Source organism: Mustela lutreola, chromosome 1 (genome assembly GCF_030435805.1).
Source record: "Mustela lutreola isolate mMusLut2 chromosome 1, mMusLut2.pri, whole genome shotgun sequence".
NCBI lineage: Eukaryota > Metazoa > Chordata > Mammalia > Carnivora > Mustelidae > Mustela > Mustela lutreola.
Window position 1 is genome coordinate 222,424,990 of NC_081290.1, and position 25,763 is coordinate 222,450,752.

At 40.5% G+C, this 25,763-nt stretch overlaps 1 protein-coding gene across 21 annotated transcripts in view; it reads left to right on the forward strand.

Moving 5' to 3' along the window:
- The window catches only part of DLG2 (discs large MAGUK scaffold protein 2), a 1,588,988-nt gene that overhangs the window by 1,558,587 nt on the left and 4,638 nt on the right, over positions 1–25,763 (forward strand). For 11 of the 21 annotated variants that reach the window (XM_059187632.1, XM_059187637.1, XM_059187633.1 and 8 more), the window contains 6 exons: positions 2,499–2,598; positions 14,131–14,181; positions 15,164–15,265; positions 17,572–17,744; positions 19,804–19,913; positions 25,203–25,294. In XM_059187632.1, the coding sequence (XP_059043615.1) occupies positions 2,499–2,598; positions 14,131–14,181; positions 15,164–15,265; positions 17,572–17,744; positions 19,804–19,913; positions 25,203–25,294 (628 nt within the window). Of the gene's footprint in view, positions 1–2,498; positions 2,599–3,438; positions 3,485–6,657; positions 6,700–14,130; positions 14,182–15,163; positions 15,266–17,571; positions 17,745–19,803; positions 19,914–25,202; positions 25,295–25,763 lie in introns of all 21 variants that reach the window. The other 10 variants (XM_059187636.1, XM_059187666.1, XM_059187643.1 and 7 more) reach the window with 3 other exon arrangements.

Below are 25,763 nucleotides of genomic sequence, written 5' to 3' on the forward strand. Positions count from 1 at the left end.
TCATTCCAATACAGAATGAGTTTGGGGAATAAGACTAATAAATTAGATAATTTTATTTTGAGCACCTATTATGTATTTTTCTGTTCTTTTAAAGATGTGATGCTAAATAGTATTATATCCCAATCAGATGAGTCATGATACACATTTTCATACTTGGGAAATGTTAACACATTACAGTCCTTGCTTGAAATGAAAAAAGAGTTAATCACAGACAACACATATTCATTTTCCTTTGACCCCATGAGACAAGTTAAATGATGTGGTTTGCATGTGCCCCCATTTTGGCCCTTAGACACCGCCACACTGTCCATCTGTGTCTACATTTTAACCCCAGGCTTTCCTCCTTTGGGCACTGTTTCGTATTTGCATGAGAATTTGTAATTTTTTTTTTTTTTTGCATGACAAGTCATCCATGATGTTGAAGTTAAATGTCTAACATACCTTGCAATACACATGTCATTAATTCTTACATAATTTTTTTCTTTTATTTTCAGTTACTGAAGTTTAAATATGCTTGAAAAGTAAAAGTGGCATGAAACTGGAGTGATGCAAGAGTATTTAATGTTCCTTTAATGACATCATTTTTTAGCTGGGAAAATTTGGGGGGCAGTTCCCAGCCTTGTCTCTGGACACAAATCCTCAATGACAAGTTCTGACAAAACTATATTACGCATAAGTGCTGTCAGCAGAGTCATAAATCCTAAAGTAGTATTCCTTTTTTACCCTGAGAATGTATATCTAATACTTGACATGTTACATATAAAATATGCTTCCTAATTTCAAAAATTATTAACTATTTGACTTAATTATTTTTTTCTTCAAAAAAGAAATGTCCCATTTCTTAATGGGACATAAAAATTAAGCTCCACTGATTTGGTGAAGTTCCTGGCACCCAAAAAAAGTAATAAATTACTGAATGAGAGCACCAACATTTTAGCACTTTAATGTTTCCTACATAAACATGACTATCAAAATGGATATCTGATAGAAAGCACATGAGTATGCAAAGAAACTAAGTTATGTACACTATTTAGTCAAGCTTCAAAACCATAAGGCATGCCACTGATTCCCTCCAGTGGATAAAATACATACATCTGAACAACGGCTTTTCCTTCCAAATAGTCACCATGTTGGCCTTCATTTATTCCTCCCAGTTGCCATTGCTAAAACTGTTTTGGAACACCCCTTGTCAAATTACCTTCAGAGTCGTTGGCACATTCATTTTAATACCTACATGGTAACAACTCTTGCTCTTTGGAGAGCCTCAAAGCCAGTCAAATAAGTATGGTAATCAAGCTGGTGAAACATTTTTTAAATGTTATGTGAATATGAAATTATTAAGACTTGCAGAGCCTATGGCTTATAAAATGACTGTGAATTCATTTCCCAAAGCAGAACCCCACAGCATTTACATAACAACAACAGTGGGAATAAATGAAATTTTCTTAAGGAGTCTTCTGGGCAAGCAAATGAATAAGTTCTAATATATGTCTTATATTATGTATATCTGTGTTACTTTTAATTAAGCCTCATTTAACCTAATGAAGTGGTTTACATGTTTAAGGACAGTCCTTCTTACAGTATTTTTTATCATGTCAGAATATAGGCAAGTAACCATTATTTCTCCCTTGCTTGTGTATCAAGTTAGTATCTTTTAATATCAGATTTGGGTTGACAGTGTCCCAGCTGTCACCAACGAGCCCTGTGATATTAGCAAGGGACTCAACCTCTCTGTGCCTCTGTCCCCGTTTCCAAGATGAGGATGTGAGGCTCATGTGTCTTTAAAATCTCTTTTGAATGAATGATTTTTATAGATCTGTGTGTGATATTATAAATCTCATATATCATAAACGTACACACTTCTCTGTGTGTTTTAAATTAAATCCTAGCCAAAGTAACTCACATTCAACTTACTAAAAATGACATCCAGGCACTGATGTGTCTAGTATCTCTAAGAAAGTCTTCCCTACCTGATGACAATGATGATGATAAAGATGACATTCGTATAGCATGTTATGTTGATCCTGCCTCACCTCAGTCTCACACCCTAAGAGTTGCTCTCATTATCCTCCATTATACAATGAAGAAGATACTGAGGGTCAGAGAGATTCAGTTACCTGTTTAAGGTGATGGACTACACGAGGCCCTATAGCTCAGGGGTTAGAGCACTGGTCTTGTAAGGTGATGGACTAGCAAGTTGTAGAGGCAGGACAGAGGGTCAGGGTCTTCCACTTCCAAGTTAAGACTCCTTTCCTCCATCATCATTTACCTGCAACCAGTCTTTTCATTAAGAGGCATTTTTTCCAAGGAGTCATCTTTCAGAATTTACACTCCTTGAAAATAAAATCTGCCTTTAGGGAGCCTATGGCACCTATTTAGACTATCCACTTGCGTCACTACAGCTCTCTCTGCTTTTACAAACTAGTTGTTTCGTCAGCATGAGTGTGACAACAATTAGACGTCCCCTGTTTTTGCCCCATGCCTTTTCTCCTTCACAGTCATTCAATGACAAGCGTAAAAAGAGCTTCATCTTTTCACGAAAATTCCCATTCTACAAGAACAAGGAGCAGAGTGAGCAGGAAACCAGTGATCCTGAACGTAAGTAGATTCTCGAAGAGAATGTCACATGCAACACAAGAGAAAAAAATTCTTCACGGGCAACACGCATGATGTAGGCTCCCCCACGCCACACGCCTAGGCAAACAAACACGGTAGGCAGGCAGGTCAGGGCTTACTACTGTGACCAGTGTTTGGCGGCAGTCTGGATCCTTTCCTTGATGTGGCTCTTCTTTGCAGGATGCATTGGAGAGGGACTTCAGGAACCTTGGACTTTGTTTCCAGCCAGCATTTTTCTGTGACCAGGGCTGGGTCTGGTTTGCCTTTTCTGTCCTACAGCTCTTGAGGGCTTGAGACAAATTCTTTTCTGAACAGAAATACTGAATTCCATTGCCACATGTATGTTTTTGAATTCTAGCTCATTGCGAGCAATTAAATTGTCTGTATTGATTACTAGCCCTGTGTCTACACCTTCCCTCCCAGCAAATATTAAATACTTACTGAGCGGTGAGCTTGCATTGGTGGCTGCTAAATCGAAGAATTTGGGAGTGGACCATTGCTCTGAGTGGTACATTTCTGTGGCAACATTAGCAGCGGGCAAAAATGCCATTTGGTGAATCTTCCTCTTTTTCTCTAACAGTCTTCTGATTTTTTTTTTTTTTTCCTTAAACTCACCATCTTTTGAGTTGCTTTACAAATCTTTGTGTCTCAGCCCAGGGAGTTTGGGTGAAAGTTGTTTCAAAAGAAGAAAGAGTAGGATCCAGATTGCTTAGGCAACACGGTCTGTCATGGTAGTATCCATTTCAACTCCACTGACTTCTTCCTTCCTCTTCCGTGGCTGTTCTTCCTCTCTCATTGCTCTCTCTGGGGACTTCCATGCAGGACATCCCCGGATTAGGTGACGACGGTTATGGAACAAAGACTCTGAGTAAGTTCCCAGGAATGGTCACTGTAACTTTTCTTTTCTTTTCCTTTCCTTTTGAGTTTGGCTTTTGTTCCTTTTCTTGAGGGCCTTTCACTCCTAGCATGCACAAGATACGAGTTTTATGTTACCTAGCTGTGAATGCTCCTACAGAGTAATTTCAACCGTTTTGTTCTGCATGTCAGCATTTAAAAGCCAAGTGTGTCAGGCACTGTAACTTGTGTTGCAGTTCACACCTTCCCTTTCTGACCACATCATGTGGCCAACATGGTCACAATGCCAACCACGGCATCCCTTGCTCTTACTGCCTAACACCTCCCAGAGAGCAAGAAGCCATGTTGAAAGAAAGGGTGAGCTAAATGTTCTAGAACAAGAAAGCAGAAATGCACTTTACGTCCTTTCTTCTGCCTTGGTAGCCAGAAATATTTAATGACCTTGCCGACATCCATAATTGGGTCGTAATTTGCTAGCAGTAAAGGAGCTATTTTATTGTCAAAGGGAACATGCCTTCTCAAAAAATAAACAGTAAGCTATTTGATCTTCCATGGATAATTCTTTGTTATTAACTATGATTGATTTTTCTTTCTGACTTGCAGTGATCCTGCTTGAAACGTTTGTATGATAACGTTTTAGATATGTATTAATATGTTTTTCTATCAGTCACTTATTAGCTGCATTACAGAATCAGGTCTTCATTTTGTAGTATAGACTATAGAATAAAGTATATTAAACCTTTAAATTTTCTAGTTATTAATGCCTTTAGTCTGTGTCTCATTGCACTGAGCAATAAAAATTAATAATCCTATGTTAATACACTGTGCTATGATTTTTCTTTCTTTAACACTAACTCCATTGTATAGGCACCAATGAAATAAGAACAGTTTTGTGTCTTTTGCAACTGTATCACATGCTCATTTTCTTGTTTATTTTGTTTTGTTTTAATTTAACAGCTATGGGCAATATTTTTAGAAGCTGTTCATTTCATTTGTATAAAACAAAATAGCATTGAGCTGGACTTTGTTTTCAAGAGCCGTTACTTAACCCTGTGTAATGATATGCCTCATCCCTCAGAGTGTTATTTTGGACTTTTTAAAGATATAGATACAGAAAACAAAATCTGATTAAGAGTACTGATCTTTTTAAAGATGAAAACTTTATCTTTGAGTCGTCTGTGGGATATGTCATGAAATTCTTCTGGAATTAGTGGCTGAAGTTCAGGTGTTGATTTCAGTATTATCTGATGGTACCCAGTACCACCAGGTTCTGGATTTTCAATGGGGGCGGGGTGCAGAGGAAAAGCATTTTAATATATTGTGAATAAAGGAACATCACTGAAAAGTAGTTGCTATTAGAATGTCAAAAATATGAGCGATGACCTTTTAAATCCAGAATGTGCAAATGTTTGTTTTGCTTTTTAAAAAATTGAACAGATTTCAGTAGGTGAAGTTATTTGCCAATTAATGCTATTGTCAGCCATCATTTGGACTTTGGCTGGAACGTGTTTTCAATTTCTCTTTACCTACACAATGGAAAAATTCTGTGATACAATTTCTTGATACTAAGAGAGATTGGTTAAGTAAAACATGCATAGATAGTGTAGCTTTATTCTCAGTTATTTTAAAAGTTAAAAAAAAAAAAAAACCCAACAGCAAGGACAACAGCAGCAGACCCTGTCATCTCCAATTCCGGGTACTTAGGATAATCATGTATATGAAGATACACCTTTGTTGGGTGTGTACCTTGACTTTTTTTCAACAACAAAATAAATTTGCCCTGTGTCATTCACACTTCTTTCCCTAGTGCCCCTCTGTACTTGTAAAATGCATGCCTAAATTAGCGACACAAAGAGAAATGATTAGTGTGATTTTAGCCCAAGTTTTGATTTTCCTTAGTTTCATTCTCTAAAACAAATCCTTCCAGGATGCATTAACTCTGTGAGAATCCTTCCACAATGTATACGTGAATCCCATCATCACATTGTTCACTTTAAAAGTATTGTCATTTGTCAATTACACTTCAGTAAAGCTTAAAAAAAAGACTGATCCATCCAATGGGTGGCAATCTATAATATGAAATACATTTTAAAGTACTTCTTTTTTTGGAGAATTGTAATCTATATTCTTTTGCTTTTTCTAAAAATGAACAATTGTTGCCACTTTTTAAAAGCCTGGTTATTGCTAATGAGCTTCAGAAATCAGTCATATATTCTTCATTTAATTAACCGGATAGACAAAGGACTTGATACGATAATGAATGTATCTTCTATAACTTAATACAGAGTACAAATGAAATGACTTTTGGAAATAAAAGCTCTAATTCTGGCATATACATCACTGTTACATTAGCCAAACTGTGTTTTTATGGAAAAAAAATTTTGAAATATCACCATACAAGCAAGTTATTCAACATGAATTAAAAGCATACTTCATGCCAGGACCTGTGCTTGGTATTGGACCACTTATCACCTGCCTGTTTCATTTCTCTAAAACCTAATAGCTATCCAAGCAAGAATCTTAAAATAAAATCCGGAAAATACTGAACTAATTCATAAACCATTTTTCAGCAACTCATTTCTTCCTTCAAAATTTTCTCCTCATTCACTGACGCAGGAAAAATCTTCCAACTGTCCCTTTTTATCCTGAGAATTTGTTTAAGAAATATTTACATAGAAATAAATTTCACCGGGTCCCAGGGACTACCTGGCAATCTGAAATGCGGTATTCCCCCCAAATCCCTAAAGGCTAACACAGAGAAACAAAAAGCTTGTAAGCCAACAGTGGCTACACACCAGAAGCTTCTGACCTTAGCGTCAGGAAACATCCAGCTGAGACAGATGGACCTTTGTCACACGAAACTGGAAAACCAGGCCCATGTGAATGGAGCAAAGTCTGCGGGAAAAGAAAAGTGCTTAGATTGACGTTCTGTATTTTTTTTGCAATTAAAGGTACTTTCCTGTTTGCTAAAAAGAAGACACAACAATCAAGTAGTAGCTTCCTATAATGTGGAGATAAAGTTTTCATCTTTTGTACCGTATCTGAGTTTTCTTAATGCCACCTCTTCCGCAGCCTTTCCCGTGCCTCCCGCTTACACTTGTAGTAGCCTTGCATGAGTGTTATTCTTTCACGTTGGCTGCTCTCCAGTGCTTGGTATCTCTTTAATTTGCTGTGCTGTTCTTGCAGAACATGTCTCTTCTAATGCCAGCGATAGCGAAAGTAGCTACCGTAAGTTACTGCTTTGGTTTGTGGTTCTTTTCTTTGCGATTGCTCCATTGCCTGTGGTGGTCATTGCCCGTTTTTGCTCTGGTTGTGTTTTAATTGCTGCCCTTGATCATCCTCATCCAAAGCAAATGGCTTGACATGAAATCGTCGTGTGATGTGGAAAGATACAAAAGACATTAGGGCCATCTGGGGACTCCTCTGTGCTGAGTGCAAGCAGTAGCGGGCTTGCTGGTAACCACAAACAGTTCCCGCTTCAGCTGGCTGTGGCCTGGTGATGCGGTTCTCCCAGAGAAGGTGGGGGTAAGGCTCAGCCTGGCGGACTTGGACATTCTACCCCCTACAGTAATTAAAACTCCCTGCAGGGTGGTGGAAAAGTCATCGTGGTTTTCTTTACCTTCTCATTTTGCCTTTTTCTTTCTGTTGCCGTCTTCCCTTTCCAACAGAAATCTTGCAAAATTACTGTGTTCCTTTTAAATGGAGTGTGAACTTTTATATCTCTTCTCTCCTTGGTTAATATTCGAAGGCAGATACTATGATATATATAACTTTATATTTCTCATGGTTGGGAAGTGATGAAAAAGTTTCATCCTCTAATGGTGAAGGAACTCACTTATTTTATTTTATTTTATTTTATTTTATTTTGGAAAGTGAATAAATCTTAGATCAGAAAGCTTAACTTTCTGAAAAGGTAGGTAACTAAAAATTGTTCCTGACCTTTATCTTTGTTTGGTCACCTCAAGCCATTTGCTTAGTGTATAAAAATGTTCACCAAACACCAAGCACATCCCTTTGATGCATTCATGTGGTTTCTTACCACCTACTTACTGGGTTTGGGTGACTATCATAGGTACATATTACCACGGGGATCCTTACAACTTCTGTAATAGTTATTTGTCCTCCTTAGTGAAATGGGTTACTCAAAAAGTGATTACGGAGGATATTAGAAAAGTACAGTCCCAATACAATTGGCCCACAGCCACCATGCCAGAAATTGGTTGGGATTTTTGTCTCCCCTCAAGCTTCCCTCAGGTATTAATTAAAAACTAAAAGAGTTTCTGTTTTTGCTCTCCCATGACAGCATGGTACTTTATAAAACCGTGCCTTTTTTGTGGTGGAGTCCCAACTGGTACTCTTGGAATATGACGAATTCAATGTGGATTTTGAGAAAGGCTTCATAGATTCAGATTGGTAGCAAATAGAAAAAAGAACAAAAGAAGAAAGGTGGCTGAGAGAGGTAGGGGCCAGAGGAGGAAGACGAAACATAGTACAGAATGAAGTGGAAACAAAAAATGTAATGAGATATCCTCAATAAGTCAAATAATATGAGAACCACCTAATTTTCTTCCTCAGAAGACTGACAAGTCTTGGTGACAGGAATCAGAGGGTTCTTTTTCTCAGCGTGACCCTTCACATTCTTGCATTCTTCCAACTCTTAGAATTTCAAGATTATCCCAACTTAGCAAAACACTTGCCTCCCCCTTCCCTTCATTTAATTTTAAAACAAAGAGATACCAGGCTAAGAAGAAGTGACCAAAGATTGCCTTCCTGACACCTGAGGTACCTCAACTTAGTATAAGGAAAAAAAGAACTTTGTTGAGTTTTGTGGGACCAATAACCCTAGTTTCTTTGATGTGCAGGTCTAAGTATTGTATTTCTATCGTGCAGACACAAGTATAGAAAGGGGAAACATCATACCTTGTTCTTTCAATTCTTTTTATGAAAAAAACTACCTTTTCCTTTGGAAATCCTTTTCAGGGGCCCCTCTTTTCTCTTTCATGGGTAGGAATGTTCTTCCCAGAATCATTAAGTTAGAAAAACTGGGCCAAAGCTTTCAGCTGTGTACAGGGTTTTTGGTAGTGATGTTCTAGGATGACATCAGTAATTCTTCATTATCAAATAGTAGGTTCACACAAATACTTAATGAGTAAAAAAAAGGAACACTTGCAAGCCCCTTGAATCATCTATGAGAAGAGAGAAGAATTGGAACTGGACTTTATGATATTACGAGAGCAAATGTGGAGTCCAGTAATCAGCATTAGTTTGGGTCTCATCTGAGGTTACCGGTCACCACACAGATTGCTTGCTTTACAAATGAATGAAAGTAAGAACAGCCTTTGTCACAGCTTAGAGGAAAAAAATATTTCTCTCCCCAGGATGGAAGTACAAGGAATTAAAGAGAAATATTTCTTTATTCATTCAGCATGCACCATATATCATGCTCTCTTCAAAGGCACCATGAGACCCAGTATGAACCTCAACCAACTCTAGAACTCATCACACACACCGTGGGGAGAGGTATCGATAAACAGCAGCAACAACAAAAATGCGCAACATGTAGTGGTTTCTAAGAAAAAGGTCTGGTTCAAGATTAGTAGGGGCTTCAGAGATGATTTCAGAGAAGAAGTGCCCTTTGAGCTGAGCTTCATTGAGGAGCATGCCAGCTCAGTAGGTTAAGGAAGGAACTTTCCAGGCAGGCCCAGAGACTTGGAACAAATGTTGTTTCCAGAAAATTGCCACTTGGAAATCAACACGAGCTGCAGTTTTCTACTGAATTCCTGGGTTTTGCTGTAATTATAAGAAACTTTTATGTTTTGTGGATAGCAGTATAAACAAAGACTAAAAAGACCTTTTCCCACTGGTGTCCAGGTGTTATTTTTGTTTTGTTTTGTTTTGTTTGTTTTTTTGTTTTTTTTTTTTTTTTTCACTCTTAGAACCATTCCATGTCCACTCTGGGACACAGTGCTTTAAAAAATGGTCAGTGGTTAGGAGCAAAGTCCCAGAGCACTATGTCTCATAGCTCCAGAGGCACAATTCACACTGCATCTTGGAAATATGTGTTGTGACAACCCTAACTGAAAGCCTCATACATTACCTGAGATACACACACACACACACACAAACTTCGGTTTCTAATAAACAGCCCCGACCTTTCCTGTGCCATCTCGGGATTATAAAATAGAATTTTTCAAAGTCCGGCTATATTGAGCACTAGCTAAACTGCAGTTAATTACAGCGCATAGTTATGTGAAATACCCCCTCACAACTATCTTAATTAAGGACTAATTGCAGATTTCTGTCTGTCAACAAAGTCGTACAGTACAGGCTTGTACTTGTGGCTGTTTTAATATCCTAGCTTTCAGATGCCCTTGTATTAGGACACAGTAATAGACCATATAGGTATAACGGAGACTGCAAATGTCTGCAGCTGAGACCTGCCTTCCTCAAAGCTCACAAAGTTCTTTACATCACGATGGGGACCGGGGAACTGCTGATTATCTCCATAACCTATCGGTGTTCATAGTTACATAAGAGTTTCAAAACACGGACCTTGAAGGAGCGATCTGAGTGGGACTAAATGCTGATCAGAGGAGACACAATACTTTTCCATTGGGATTTACCAAAGTGACGCCCATATTCTTCTCCTTTCTCTGCTGTCTTCAATTATGGCCCTTGTATTTCCTCTAGTTGCCTTTATAAGGCAGTTTCTCATTATCTATTTTCTTTTATTTGATTTCTGCAACAAAACTGAGATATGTCTCAGGTTAACACGCCCTTTTACGGATGAGGAAGCTAAAGCTTTATGAGAGTGCACGGTAGAGGGGCATTCTGGAAGACCAGCCGAGATATTCTGCTTCTGAATTCCTTACCCTGTCCCTCTTCCAGACGGTTTGTAATGCCAGCTGCCTCGTGCTTTACCCAGTACATTTCAACTATCCCATACCACCTATCAAATTAATACAAGCAGAAACCTTTATATTGCATTAACTGTGCAGTAAGCCCGGCTTTAAGAGTTCTATGTACAGTAACGGATTTAATCTTCTGAACGTCCTGTGGAGACACTGAAACACTAATTCACTATGCAATCTTGAAGAAATCACTCATCATCTTTGAACCTCAGTCCTCTCCTTTGTAAACTGAGCAGCTTGAGTCAGAGCACAGATGGCAAGCAGATTTGAACCAAGATCCCGGGTTTGACCAATGGGTGATAGCTGCCAGAAGAATTGTACTGAAAAATATCGAGGCCAGGATGGAGGCCCAGCGGTAATGTGGGCAGTGATCAATCTGTGGTGCCCCCCAAGGGCATGGAATGGGGCAGTGACACCATGTGCCACGTAGTCGCCGTCTAGGAACCCTGTGAGCTCCAAAGCTAACATTCCGTGCCTCTAAGAACCTCATTTCTTCTTAAGAATCACCCCAAGCAGGCACTGAACACTACATTTAGAACATTAAATGTACTGCCCTTCCGTCCTCTCCCTTCTCTCGTTTCCAAAAATTCCTAAAGAACACCAAGTTGCTTTTCTCCATCATCTGGGCATGGGAGGGTCTCCCTCCGTGTCCCTCCTCTTGTGACTTGCTTCCAGTTCAGACCCAGAGCGTCTCGTGGAGACTGTGGGCAGACGCCTCCGCCGACTGTCCCAGCACTGCAGCTGTCTGCGCCCGGCTCTGTGCTGCTCTCCCACTGCCAGCCGGGCCCTTGCCAGAAGAACAAGACCGAGTAATAGTTTGTACCTATTTGTCAGCTGTTATTTCTAAGTGCCAACACCTCCTGAGCAAAAAATAGGAAATCCACTAAGGATGACTCTGTATGGAGATGACACAGCGGCATTTAAAAAAAAAAAAAAAAAAAAAAAAAAAAAAAAAAAAAACCACAGCTGGTGTTTACAGATGGAGCCTCTTCTGGCCTCCCAGTGACTCGCCCACCCATTCTTTGTACATAGGGTAAGGTTTGCCCCTCCATCGCAGTCCCATCAGAAAATTCTCCATCTCTTGCCATCCACTCAATGAGGAGTCCAAAAAGATGTGGATTTACATCTCGACTCCCACTACTTCCCGACTGAAAACAACAAGCCCCATTAACACCTTTGAGCCTCAGCTCCTTCATCTGTAAAGTGGGGATCATCAGAGCATCTATCTCAACAGAAATAACTATGAAAAACAGCAATGGTTGTGAAAGCCCTTTATGGCCATACAGACGGGAATTATCTTACCTCCATTGCTGTGGCTTTTTCCCCTCCCCCTCTTAGTCTCCTTCCCATTACCCATAGGGCTTTTCATTCCCGAACATGAAAGGAAAAATTGGTTTAACGTGTTGAGATCGCAGTTGTGACATAATCCCATCCACCCCAGCTCCCCTGCCAGTCAGCTACTCCTAACCCTGTCCCTGACTGTCACAGGGTCTTTAGAAGTGGGATGGGCCTTGACGTAAGGATGCCGCCACTGCCATCTGCCAGCCTTCCTGCTCTGAACAAGAACCAGGGCCTTTTGTAAGTTAGAAAGGAAAGCCAAAAGCAACAGATAACCAGAAGAACTACAGGACTCTCCAACAAAGTTAACCAAAGCTGTGTTGCTTTGTCCTACTTTTCTGAATCACGAATGAAACATACCGTCACCAAATATTTTATTTAAAGCTTGCCTTTAGAATAGCCCATCAGAATGATTTGTAAGGACATTGGGAAAAGATTCCTATGGGAACATGACGTGTTATATTTATTTAGAGAAAACCACACTTCCCAGAGTGAAAGCATACAGACAGGAACACAAAGGAAAACCTATCTTTGGCCTCATTACTCATCCCATTTCCTACCACTAAAATCAGAATGTAAATTCATTGACATTTTTCTCTGGGTTGAGCCCTGGGGATGCCATGGTAAATGAAAGCCAGTCCTCGCCTATGGGGTCCCCAGTCTGGTAGAGAGGCATAAGTATCTCCTGATGTTTGAAAGCTTTGTTATCCTGTGCTCAGAAGTCCCCTCTCACATATTAGTCCATAAAGCTCTCCCCATGAAGTTGCAGTCACACACCACAGTACTCACTGGCCATGTTTCTAACCCTAATATGCTTTGTCCCCTGCCATTTTTACACTTACCTTCTGAGATCCTATGACCTCTACATATCTCAGGCTTTAGATAACTGTGGATCTTAGCAGTCAATCACCTTCATTATTTTTTGGCCTAGACTAAATTTCAGCTCTTTCATTTATTAAAAGGGAATCATAGTTTCCCAAATTTAAAAAAAAAAAAAAAATGTGACTCTGACTCCTCACATACCACACTCCAGATGTAGAAAAGTCCCTAAACGTTCTTGGAGGAGCCATGAGTAGATGTCACTGAGAAGGACCATCAAGGCTTGTTCTCCTTGCCATGAGGAAGTAGCTTAGCTAGCAGGGCCATTCTCAGAGTAAGCCTGCCTAAAGGTGAGGAGAGATGTGACTTGGGCCTGGGGCCATTTCTCATGCTCAAAAAAGTAAGACGCTCTCACCCTGCCCCATCCCAGCTACCTGGGTGCAGGGAAGACCTCTGTACTTCAGAGCTTTATCCACATATTGCCTACTTCTCCAGACTTGTTGTCATTATCAAAACTATCTGTAATATTAACTCCTTTTATGAAATTAACTCACCTTTCATGGTGCTATCTGTTAAAGGAGGAGCACATTGGCAGATGGAATGTGTTTCAAGGGGGATGAGCAGATAAAGCAATGAGTTGTGTTGTCCTTTGGTGGTTTCAGAAAGCACTCCTATGTAAAACAGCATACAGGAAGTCCTTTCCAATATCCCTTAACTAGTATCCTAGTACCCAGGACTAAAACACAGTCCTGGGCCTAATGCAAAGAAAGGAGTAGATCCTCTGGGTTAACAGCTGATCTTGGCTAAACCCAGTTAATAAACTGGACAACACAGATGTTTGAAAAAATAATTGCCTAAAGCCAATTGACTTGCCATGGTAATCAGTTGACTTGAGGCCCCCTTGAATCAGAAGGCTTGTAGCAAATGTCACTGGAGGGCCTGACACTTTTACTGCATTATCTTCCTCAGTTCTCTTTCCAAAGATGATAGACTAGATGTAGTAGCCATTCTGATCAGTGATTTAAGGTCCTCCTCAAATTTTTTATCTTCCGGAACTGACCCAGCATTTTCCTGATGAATTAACAGTAGAATAAAATCTTCAGTGTCCTGAGGTTTATGCTGATGGAGTTCTTGTCACATAAATGAACCAAGCAGACACTTGCTTTTGGCCAATATGCTTCTTTGGGAAATAAAATAGAAGATGAAATAAAAGGTCCAGAAATTCTGATAATTTAGCAGCAAACTATTGGATGAGCTTGAACTAAATGGTTTCATTTTAAGTGTAAGTAATAGGAGCTCTACTCCTCAGTGTCAGACAGAAGGCAGTCTCAAAGGTCACTGCTCTGGTGAACTGCAGGTGGCTAGTCTCCATCATGACCGATAGTTATAACCTTCGAGAACCTGATATTATCATAGTGCTGGAGTTTTATGAGGATGGAGGGATTTTTGGAATGGCTCCAGGAGAGCAAGCAAGGAAAATGAACCCTGAATTGTGTCTGTTCCCTGTATTTCAGAGCAGGGCTTGTGGCTGGGATCTGTGGGATATGACTGGTTGTTAGTTCACTGTAATTTTCCTTTCTTCTCTTCTCAGGAGGGCAAGAAGACTTCATTCTTTCTTATGAGCCTGTCACAAGGCAGGAAAGTAAGTTTCCCAGCATGCTCTGGTTCCTGATTTCCAGGCCATATCAGGTGACACCATTAGAGGAGCCAAAGAGTGAAGGATTAAGGAGGATGAGCTGTGCTTAATATCCGACTGTCCCCAGCCCAGATTGTGCTCTCTCTTTGGCACGAACAACTTCCCTGCTAACCAGGGACAGGGGCAGCTCCCAGGAGGAAGGGGCAGTCCTCCAGATGAGTGGTCCTGAGTGGAAGGAGCACCTTCGAGTCACTAAACAGCCCCACCTACAGGACAAATGGATAAAATCTCCTGGGAGACTGATGTCTCAGCTCAGTATTGAGAAAGGCTTTCTGGCCGACCCGACCTAAGATACAAGCCATCCTCTAGGCGGCTCCATTTCTTTTTCTGGGAGGCCTTTATACAGAGGCTAATGGCTATGGACAAGGATATTGCAGAGAAAATTCAAGAGTTGGAGGAGGAATGGTACCAAATGGACTTTAGAGTTCCTTCTGCCTTCGTGTTGCACAGAAATTGGGAAAACTCTAGCAGAGCTATAATAGGGAGCATTTTGAGCTGAGGAAAACAAATTATAAAAACATAAGGTGTCATTATGCTAACAATTACTTCTTAAAGTCGTTATCTAAACAATGGCCAGAGAGCTACTTTGGAATCTTTTTTCTCCCACGCAATTGACTAAATTCAGTAGTTGTTTTGACATTGTGTAGGCATAACTTAAGAGTAAGCAAAACCCCTCCGAACATTTCTTTTCATTGACAGATCCTGCAGTTGCTTTTCCCTGTTGCTAAATTCCAGAAAGTACGCACAGCCAGCATACCGAGTGTTAAACACCAATTTCTCCTGCAAGGCTGTACGGGCAACTTACACAATGATGTAAAGCCCTCAGCGGTTCTGTTTGGTAATTTCACCTTAAGACTCACCTGGGCAGAGCAGTTGTGTGGTCCTGTCCACGTCTTTCCCCCTCATTTGGATCTTTCCCTCTCTGCAGTAAACTATACCCGGCCAGTGATTATCCTGGGCCCCATGAAGGATCGGATCAATGACGACTTGATATCTGAATTCCCTGACAAGTTTGGCTCCTGTGTGCCTCGTAAGTATCATTTCTCTTTTCACTGCAAGAAAAGCTCTCTTCCTTTGAGACAATAAAGTGTAATTCTGTTCCTCAATGGTGTCTTCAGTGATTCAAATACTATCAGTTACCTATTATCTGAACATCTTTTTTTTAATCTGAGCATCTTATTTAATTGTCTCTGCTTAACACTTTTCATCAGTGCTGTTGTGTACTCCCTATTTAGTGAGTATAATACGTCCTCCAAACTGACTGTGGTCCCCCAGAAGGCAGGATGAATCTTTTCATCCTGTAACTCCCATGGCCTTTAAAAGAGCATAGAATTATTGACAGGCGTTAGAATGTTCTTATAAACTGATAGAAATCTCACTGAAGCTTCTTTTCCCATAGAATAAGAGAGATCAGAGACAAAGCCATGTATTAAAATCATCTCAGGATGGCTTAGGGCCATGTGTCAATCCCAAAACAAAACAGCCTTTTCCATGGCTGGTAACAGTGCTAGAATATGAGAGGATGAAGACAAGAAGCCTAGTGTAAAACTTTCATCTACCCTCTAGGCCATCACGGATTTTAATCTGCTTTCTTGCCCTGATGGAGGATCACGGGTCTCCTGGTCCCACTAAGTGTATCCCCCTAAGAGTCTGTCTGCTCTGCCTACTCTGCACACCGCACCTTCCCATTCACCCCTACTCCCATGGCATCACATAAAAGTACGGAGAGGCCTTCTGCTCTGTGTGTGTGTGTGTGTGTGTGTGTGTGTGTGTGTGTGTTTAAACAGACACCCCCCTCCAAAGGAATTTCAACTTATTAGACAACTGAGCTCTTAAACCTATCCCAACAAATATTTCTTCCTCTCTGTACATCTTTGAAGCTTCATGCTTTGAAGTGTCTTGTACATTTCAGCACTGCAGATGTCATCCAGAATAACTAAGAATAGTGGGAATCTCTTGGAACTAGGATGATTGCTGTATCTCAAGAAATTGTTACCGGCAAAGACTCTGGGAAGAGATCCTGCCAAAGAGCCTATCTTGAGAAAGAGACCAGACAGAAATGATCGGGTCAAAGCCTACTCCATTCATAGCAGCCTCCTGTGCATCCCTCCACCTTAGAAAGAAAAACCCCAGACAGTCCTTAATGACCACTCCCACTTTCCCCTCCACCTGGCACTCTTTCTTTTGTTTTAATTATTAGCACTGTTTTATGATGTTCAATATATGTTCATTGTACAAAACCTGGAAAATGCGGGCAAAAAAGTTAAGCTAGAAAATTAAAAATAAACAGACTTTCAGAGTATCCAGAGATAATACCATTGTTAATATTTTCATAGATTTTTGCCTTTTTCTTCTTTCTATGCATGCATTCTCTCCTCTGATTGGGTACATATTAGATATATACAGTTTCTTTGACTTAACATTATTTAAAGTTTTATGTAAATATCTTAAATGATTATTATGTCATAATCATTCCTCATTTATGGGTATTTGGGTTGTCTCTCCTTTTCACTCTTATGAATTATAATTAAAGTATAATTATAATTATTTGATAGTTATTTATAATTTATAAATTAATATATTGAACATCTTTAAGGATAAAACTTTATCTGAAGCTTTGATAATTTTTTAAGATAGATTCCTAGGAAGAAAATAGCTGAGTCAAAGATTGGAAATAGTTGAACATCTTTTATTTATACTGATAGGTTTGTTTTCCCTTTTCTTTCTACTAAGAACTTCAGTTATCTCTAACCATGGTTAGAGTTGATGACTTTATGATCTCGTATTACATCTTTCAAATCCCTAAATATGTTTTTATTGTTTGTCCAGTTTTTCTCTCCTGGATATATGACAAATTTTCCTGCTTTTTTGCTTGTCTAATTTTTTATGGTGAGACTACATTTTTGAGAGTCTGGATTCGGTTATCTTTCTTTGTAGAATATTGTGTTTTTGTTCTGGCTGTTAATAACTTACTGGCAAATCACCTTCTTCAGTTATAGACCCTCCACTTGGAAATGGAGGTGAAGTAAATGGAGAGTTCCCCTCGTGTGCATCTCCAGTCTCAAGGTCACAGCCCTGTGCTGTCTGTCTTATCTATCTTCTGATGCCTGACAGTAGCTACTCCATACACTTTGTCTAGTTTTGTAGTTGCTTACAGTGGGAGGCTAACCAGTACCTGTCATTACGTCAGGGTCCTCCATATTACGTATTCTGTATATCTATGTTGAGGGTATGGTGAAGAGAAGAGGTATAAATGCTGTTTATAAATATAAATTACCTTTATTTATATTTATTTTATATATATTTATATATTTATATTATTTTTGTTTTATAAAGATACCACGAGGCCAAAGCGTGACTATGAGGTAGATGGCAGAGACTACCACTTTGTCATTTCCAGAGAACAAATGGAGAAAGATATCCAAGATCACAAGTTCATAGAAGCTGGCCAGTACAATGACAACTTATATGGAACCAGTGTGCAGTCTGTGAGATTCGTAGCAGAAAGGGTATGTCCGCCAATCATCTTACACCTCCCTTAAAGAAGGCTCCCGAGGGGCAAACTCCATCTTTGGTCATTACTCTTTCCTAATTGCAGTTGTAAATTTTGATTAAATATTCCTTTTAAGACCTCTAAGCGGAGAATGACTTTAGAGCAAGGTCATTAATCTTTGTTCTAATCTCAATAAGGTATGCTGACTGACTTGTGGGGAGGAGAGGGTTATAAACCTAAAGGCAAGTAACAGCTTGAAGTTGATGGAGATTCACTTTGTCCTTGACGCACTTATCTTTGGCCCCGGTAAACAACATTGAATGTGTTAAGGAAGCTTTAGTACTCTTGGTTGTTTAAATCAAGGTCTTCAATTCTTTTTGTTAGCAGGAGTTTCATTTCATTTCCCTGAAAACTTGGGGCCCTCAGGACCGTCCTGGGGGAGGGGTAAGTAGATGAAGAGGGCTAGGGCCTAGCTTCCAGCTGGCAGAAATTCTAGCTGAGAGGAGGTGTGAATACCACCATACCCTTCCCATTGTTAATTTCAAGGGCATGGAAGAGAAGAGAATGTTCAAGAGAGAACAGGATAGGAAGACACTTGAGTGTGGCTCTAAGTACTGCTTATAGAGAGATCCTAATCTGTCAACACAGAGGATCAGTTTCGTGGGAGAAAAGAGTTAAGAGCCGATCCTGTTTGTTATATAATTAATATTTGTTGGGTTGATTTTATGTGATTTGACATAGCCTTTTCATGTACTGGTAAAAAATTAAACAAGAAATTTTAAGGGCTATTTGAGAATACAGTAAGCTGCATCTCCTCCTTTCTCTCAAAAGTTAGGTTTTTTAAGCTCTATCATGTTGTTTCTAACCAGTTCCTGAATGCTTTTGTCTATTCTGCCCTTTGAACATGTAAATATAGCCTCTTTTAACTTGAAATGTTCTGGCCAGAGAATAATTGAACAGCATTTAGACATGTTGTTTAGCTGTTGCATTTCACAGAGAGCAAACTTGGAATTTATTGCTTAAGTGATACAGGATTTGAACCATCTTAGTATATGTCTCCTATAAGAGCTCAAGTATTCACTGGTCTCTTTGTTTTTGCATGAGTATTCATAGAAAGTTTTTAATCCCCTACTGTTGATTTAGGACTGTTCCTATCTGCACAATATCCTTTTTCTCTTCTTTTTTAAAGTTCTTCGGGCCGCAGGGTAAGGAAGCCATTTTTCTCCAGGAGTTAGAATATGATGTTTGCCAAATGTATCTACTTTTCCCAAAATATTTTATAAAGCAACTCCTTGCTCTCAGCACGCATTGCAGTGGAAACCCAGTTAAATGAGGCATGCGTGTTACCTGCAATAGGGTTTTCATGTAACAAACGAGAAATTTAAGGATGTAATAGTGAAAACTCTTTGTGTCCGTCCTCAGCTGTACTAGACTGAGCATATCCAGGCAGGATACAAGAAGCATTCAGCAAATATCTGTGGGATTGTTCCAAATTCACATGCTTACTATTCCTCCAGATTTAACATCGGTCAGGATAAGAGAATGAGGTATCTATTCCAACCAACAGTTCTGTCAGTGTTCAAGACTTGACTTTGAGTTTTTCTGGCACTGAGACTTTGGGCAAGTTACTTATTATTTCTAAGCTTTAGTCGTATCTTCTGTAAAATGTGGCTGGTAATACGCCCCTCATAGATTTGGGGATTTCTTGTTGATGGTTATCTTCAGAGATGGTTTATGAGAGCTTCATGAGTGGACACAATCACATTACATAAGGCTACATACCATCTTTGTGCAAAAGATCAGGTATTTATTTAAGAAACTTAAGCTGAGGTAACTCCTGTGAAATCTCTATGGCCATGGCAGGTACTTAGTAAGGGACTTGTAGAAGCATTCAGGGATGATCCTGAATATCAGCCTTTATTTATGCTTTGCAAAGATCTTATTTCAGCCTTTAGAGATTCAGTATCCCTTACATTCCTTGAAAACATACTCACTTTTCGTTTTGTTGTTTGTTTTGGTTGGGTTATTGTCCCTCTTTCTGGATTAACTCCATATTTTTCTTCTCTTTCTACCAGGGCAAACACTGTATACTTGACGTGTCAGGAAATGCTATCAAACGGTTACAAGTTGCCCAGCTCTATCCCATTGCCATCTTCATTAAGCCCAAATCTCTGGAACCTTTGATGTAAGTGGAGGGCACGGGAGGCTGTCACCCACCGCCTGTTCCATGCGACACAGCACATTGCTGACAGCTCTTGGTCATAAGTGCTTAGAAGTCAGAAGTGCTATTGTTTTTTTTTTTTTTAAAGCAGTTCCTTTTTGAAAAAAAAAAATGTGGAAGTGTTTTTGAACCACTAGAGGCATAATGTCAGTATTCCCCTAACATGTCTTCAGTAATGTTTCTTGATTTTAATGTTCATTTCACAAGTTGGTTCCTGTGTGTGTGTGTGTGTGTGTGTGTGTGATTTTTTTGTTTGTTTCATTTTGTTGTTATGAAGGTAAGTTGGTTTGTTTTGGCTTTCAAATGGTAGGAAGCAATCATCTTTGCTTGTCTCTTTCTTCTGAGAGCAGTTCATTATTAAATCTTTTTAAACATGTGGGTTTTTCTAGAAGGAGAAGACAATGTTTTAGACTCTTTCTATTGATATTTCATTTAGTTCTAGCATAGAATTCTTCTGTTCCTTAATGAAAACCTCCTGTATGTAGACCACTATCCTTAAAAAGGGAGTTTTCTTAGTGCCATAGCAGGAACACATCTATAACTTAAAGCAGTAGCTCCATACTGGTTCACGTTTATGAATAAGGCAAAAATGTATGACTCAGATTTTCTGTGTGTGGTTTTTCTTTTTCAGAGGACTGGCAAAAAGCTTTCTTTAAAAGCCACTAAATAAATTGGGGAAATACTCCTAGATAGACTAGAAAGTAACATATTTTCAGTGGCGATTTGTTAGAAATTGTTCACACTGCTTTCTAGACAACTCCCATACAAATGTGAGGCTGCCATAGCCAGAAAGCAGGGACTTGAAAATTGGTTGGGCTAGGTTTGGTTTTTCTCTTTCCTTTTCCCTTTTGCTTCTTCTGATTGATTAATGTCACCTCAGACAAGTTGCTTGACCTCGCTGAGATGTAGTTCCTCTCCTGTAAACTAGGCACATTAATAATATGTACCTCACAGCTGGTATAAAGGTTAAACATGAACATGAATACGAAGCCCCCCATATAGTAAGCACTCCATAAGCAGTAGCTGCTCTGACTGTGAAAATTTTCAAGTTACTGCATTGTAAAAGGAATAAAACTATTTTGTCATCGTAAAACACATAAACTACCTTTCCAGGAAGTCACAAGAGATAATGCTGGTGTGTGTGCTGGCAAGAGCTTTGCTCAAATGTGCCTCCATTTGGGCCTCGAGATCTTAGTGTTTGACAGGATTCAGAAGTGAGCCACAGAGTCCTAGAAAACAGTGCATGTGGAAAAAACACACACAAAAAAGGAAATTACTTAGTCCCAGAGGTGAAACAATTACTTGCAGAAGGTATCAGCCAGCTGTTCCACATCTCATCCCGGAGTAAAGAAACAGTAAACTACAGCAGCTGCAACTACAGCCTAAGAGAATTAAGTTAAATCCACTGTCTCTGGGGAAGTTGCCGGAGAGGTGTCTTAAAAGCAGAATATGTTCCCATAAATAAAAGATGGACAAAGGTTCTTACCACAGGGTCACGGACAGTACTTTCTGCCCCGAGAATTTAGGTGTTAACTTATAATGTCCAGAGCTTTGCCCAGAGAAAAATATGTGCTGATGATAAAATACTGGTTCTGGGTAGTATTATACCTGATAGCATTCTTGAAATCTCTCCTCATCTAGGGTACAATAATTTAAGCAACCACACATTTCATTATGTGAAAGTGATTTATAATCTGTAAAGAGCCTCATAAGTATTATTAACAATGCTAACATTAGGAAGAAGAATAGAAAAATGGCCCTCACCTCCTGGCTACAGGACCTTAAAGGCCTGTTTCAGAAAACTGAAGAGTAAGTTTTCACGTCATAAATACGCAGTGGGATAAATGGCTTCCCAGGGAGGTGAGGCCTGAGGGAGAAACAGCAGTTGCACACTTGACTCCATGTGACATTGGGGAGACATTCCCATCTGGTGCTCGGTAGGAGAAGGTCTCCTTCCATCCACAACTATGAGATGACTTACTCAGTTTTGCCTCGGGTCACTGTCACAGCCACTTATTGCCAAGGAAAATTAAACATACCGATGGCTGGATTCCACAACGAGGACCGTGAATCTGAAATAATTTGCTGCAGCCATATTCTTGAGTCTCAAGTGCAGTAACAGTGACATTCAAACTGATGGGATCCTATTATGATAGGCTGGATGTTTACTTTCCAGCTCCCTCTTTTCCAAGGGTTTTATTTCAGAAGAAAGCAGGCATGGTTTGCCCATTCCCCGGGGAGGAGTGAATACCAGGTCAACCGGAACAAAGGCATGGCAGCTGTCGCATGTAGGCATTGATACATCATGACACACGGTATTTCTCAAGTGCATCATCTACATCAAACCACAGAGCTTATTAGCACATACATAGCTGACTCTTCAGGGAAGCATAAAAATCAAGGCTCTGGAGGAAAGAGATGTTCTTTTTATAGTGTGCCACCAGGTGACCTCTGTGCCTCACCCCACCCCATGGCAGTGGGAAGCTTTCCTGTGTCTCTTCACCTTGCCAGCCCCAGTCTGCTTTTACCTTCTTGCTCCCATGGTGGCCCATGTTTTCTTCTGTCTTCAACCGTATCATAATTATGTTGATTTGTCAACATAAATGATTCATTCATTCATTTACTCATTCAACAAAGAAGTCTTGAGCCAGGCTCCATGACACACACTGATAAACAGGTCCTGGTCTCCGCCCTCAGTGAACTCACAGATTAAATACGGAGATAAGGAATATAATAGATGAGGTGCTAGAGGGTAAAAATGGAAATTCAGTGATGGTTACAGTAAGTGCAAAGAGAATTCAGAGAACACAGGCTAGCATGAGCCAAGAATGTCAAGGAAGATCCAGAGCCACATGGTTTCCTGACATCTGGAGCAAAATCCTGTCTTTCTATGAAAAATATCCCTGGGTTTAGCCCAGCATCTTCCGGACCCAAGGGTGACATTCACTCACAGCTTCTAGGATGAGTGCTGTTTGGGAGGAGAATCGCAGATACCATCCCTCGGGACAAGATGAGTTTATCTCAACATCAAGAGTTCAGAAAATTCCTATTTTTTTTTTTCTGTTGCAGCCATCAGATCCTGTCAAGAATCATGTTAATGTCTCACTTCAGTTTTTTAAATTTTTTCCCCAAATAAGCCCCTTGGGAAAGTCTCGGTATAATGCAAAGTCTGTTTGACTAAAAGTTGGTTTTAAAAGAACCCCAAAACTTTGGATCTGACTTCAGATTTTCTCTTTTACCTTCTCAAGTCCCTTTATTACGTCAGGCCACAGAGACATGGTCTAAAGTCACCTGTCCCACACCCCAGTCTCTGGCTCCCTCAGGGGCACGCAAGGGCAGCAATGCTTTCAGTAGTCTACGTGCCCCTGTGATGTATCCCAGTGGGCCAACCAAAGTACCTCTGCCCTTGGCTAGGCTATTATCAGCCTGGAGCAGCCACGCTGCTGTTCAGAAGATGATCAGAGACAAGCATTGTCAGTCTTTGACTAATAAAATGTCTTTGATGAAAAAAATATGGGAAGACAATATAATTTTATTTAAGAAGTACAGTTTGGTAGGCAGAAATTTTTTACCACCTAGAGGACATGGCAAGATAAAGCCACCACTGGAATCAGTAGATTGAGTTATTTTCCATTTCCTTCCCACTCAGTTTGTCCTTGAGGTTGGATTTAAATATTCTTGGGACACCTGGGTGGCTCAGTGGGTTAAAGCCTCTGCCTTTAGCTCAGGTCATGATCTCAGGGTCCTGGGATCGAGCCCCGCATTGGGATCTCTGCTCAGCGGGGAGCCTCCTTCCTCCTCTCTCTGCCTGCTTCTCTGCTTACTTGTGATCTCTGTCTGTCAAATAAATAAATAAAATCTTTTAAAAAATAAAAAATAAATAAATAAATATTCTTACAGTGATTAAGCAGCACCTACATACAGCAAGAGTTGACAGACTAAGAGAAAGAAAGGGACAGAGAGAGAGAAAATCCCAGGCATAATTCCTTTATAGCCCATTCTCCTATCAGAACAAAACCAAGTTAACATTGGAGACTCTTTACCAAGATCCTCTATCCTTGTTTGCTATGGAGGTTAATTGCTTATAATCTGTTGAGAAGTATTTTGGTCCCAGCATGATTGTTTCATTCTCTCTGTGTCCATTTATTCACGCCTCCCTCAGCCAGTCCTCCTAATGCTGTTTGATTATAAAAGCAGATGAAGTTGAGGGCACTTGGGTGGCTCAGTTGGTTAAATGTCCAACTCTTGGTTTCTGCTCAGGTCAAGATCTCAGGGTCAGGTGATGGCTCTGCGCTCAGCGGGGAGTCTGTTGGCCCCTCCCCCTGCTCTCTCTCTCAAATAAGTAAGTCTTAAAAACAAAAAACAAAAACAAACAAACAAAAAACCAGATGGTGTTCAGGGCTCTTGTTGCAGTAGATATGCCTCGCCCTTTGCAGAAGTTGAGCCGGGAGAACCGCAGAAGACCCCTTCCACCTGAAAGACACAATGTCTAAGGGGCCTGTCACATTTTCTCTGATTCTCGGGAAGCCCTTTCTGTTTCTCCACTCCACCCGCTTCCTGCTGCACCCTGAAGATGAACAGCAGCCCATGGGGAAAATGGGGAGCGGAGCACTCCACGGGAGGGCAGGCCCTGCCGACAATCAAGTCTAGTTCTCTCAGATGTGATGAAATACAGATTGCGAGGATGTCCCCTCCCTTCTCACCATCTCCTCTCCCCACCTCGGACCACCCCTACAAGATTTCATTTGAGATTTCGTCCCATGTTTAAGAGAGGTCAAGCCAGTCTAGGACAAAGTCCAAGGAAGGGTAACCAGAAAGGTGAGCATTTGGAAATCACATCCATTGAGAGAAGAGATGAAGAAAGTAGGACAGTTTATTCTGAGAGAGTGGTAGCCTCAAGAGATATATGAGCACTTGATTTAAGGACCCCAGTGCCTGTCATGGAGGGAAGGGGTTTAGTCCTCCTCTGTGTGACTGCAGAGGACGGCACAGAGGCCAGTGACTGGAAGTCCTAAAGAGACACGTTCAGCCTTTGTGAAACCAAGAGGCTGCCCTCTGAGAGGGCGAGCCCTCTGGAAGGGGGGTCCTTGTTGCTGAAATTATTCCAGCCAAGAAGAGTCCTAAATAAGGACTAGGAAGCTGCTAGTAAGATTACATTGTGCTTCCTGCAGGATTCATTTTTGCCACACATTTTAATTTTTCAGGATTTGGCACATGCCTGTGTGCTCTAATACCAAACCCTTATTTTCCCAGGGAGATGAATAAGCGTCTAACAGAGGAACAAGCCAAGAAAACCTATGATCGTGCAATTAAGCTAGAACAAGAATTTGGAGAATATTTTACAGGTAAGTTCATATACCTTTATACTGTGAGAAAGGATTGACTATCTGCCCTTCGGTATTAGAGAGCGCTCCAGGCCTAGTGTACCTGGGCCCTAAAAATGTCCCACTGAGAAACCCTAATTTCCCTCTGCTTTACCTATCTGATCCAGAACTCTGGGTTCCATCTACTCTGGATTCACAGGCAGCTAACTCTGGGTTCCCACTGGTCCTGTGCTAAAGCATGAGCCAGCCACAGACGGCACTGAGATGTCTCCTGCTCTCAAGCTCTCAGACGGGGCACCTGGTGGCTTAGTAGGTTAAGCATCTGACTCTTGATTTTGGTCAGGTGAAATCTCTGGGTCCTGGGATTGGGCTCTGTGCGGGGCATGGAGCCCGCTTGGAAATCCCTTTGCCCCTCCCCCTTCTCTCCCTACCTTTAGAAGAGGAGAAGGAGGAGAAAGAAGATTTTAGGCATTAAGCTATCTCTCTGATA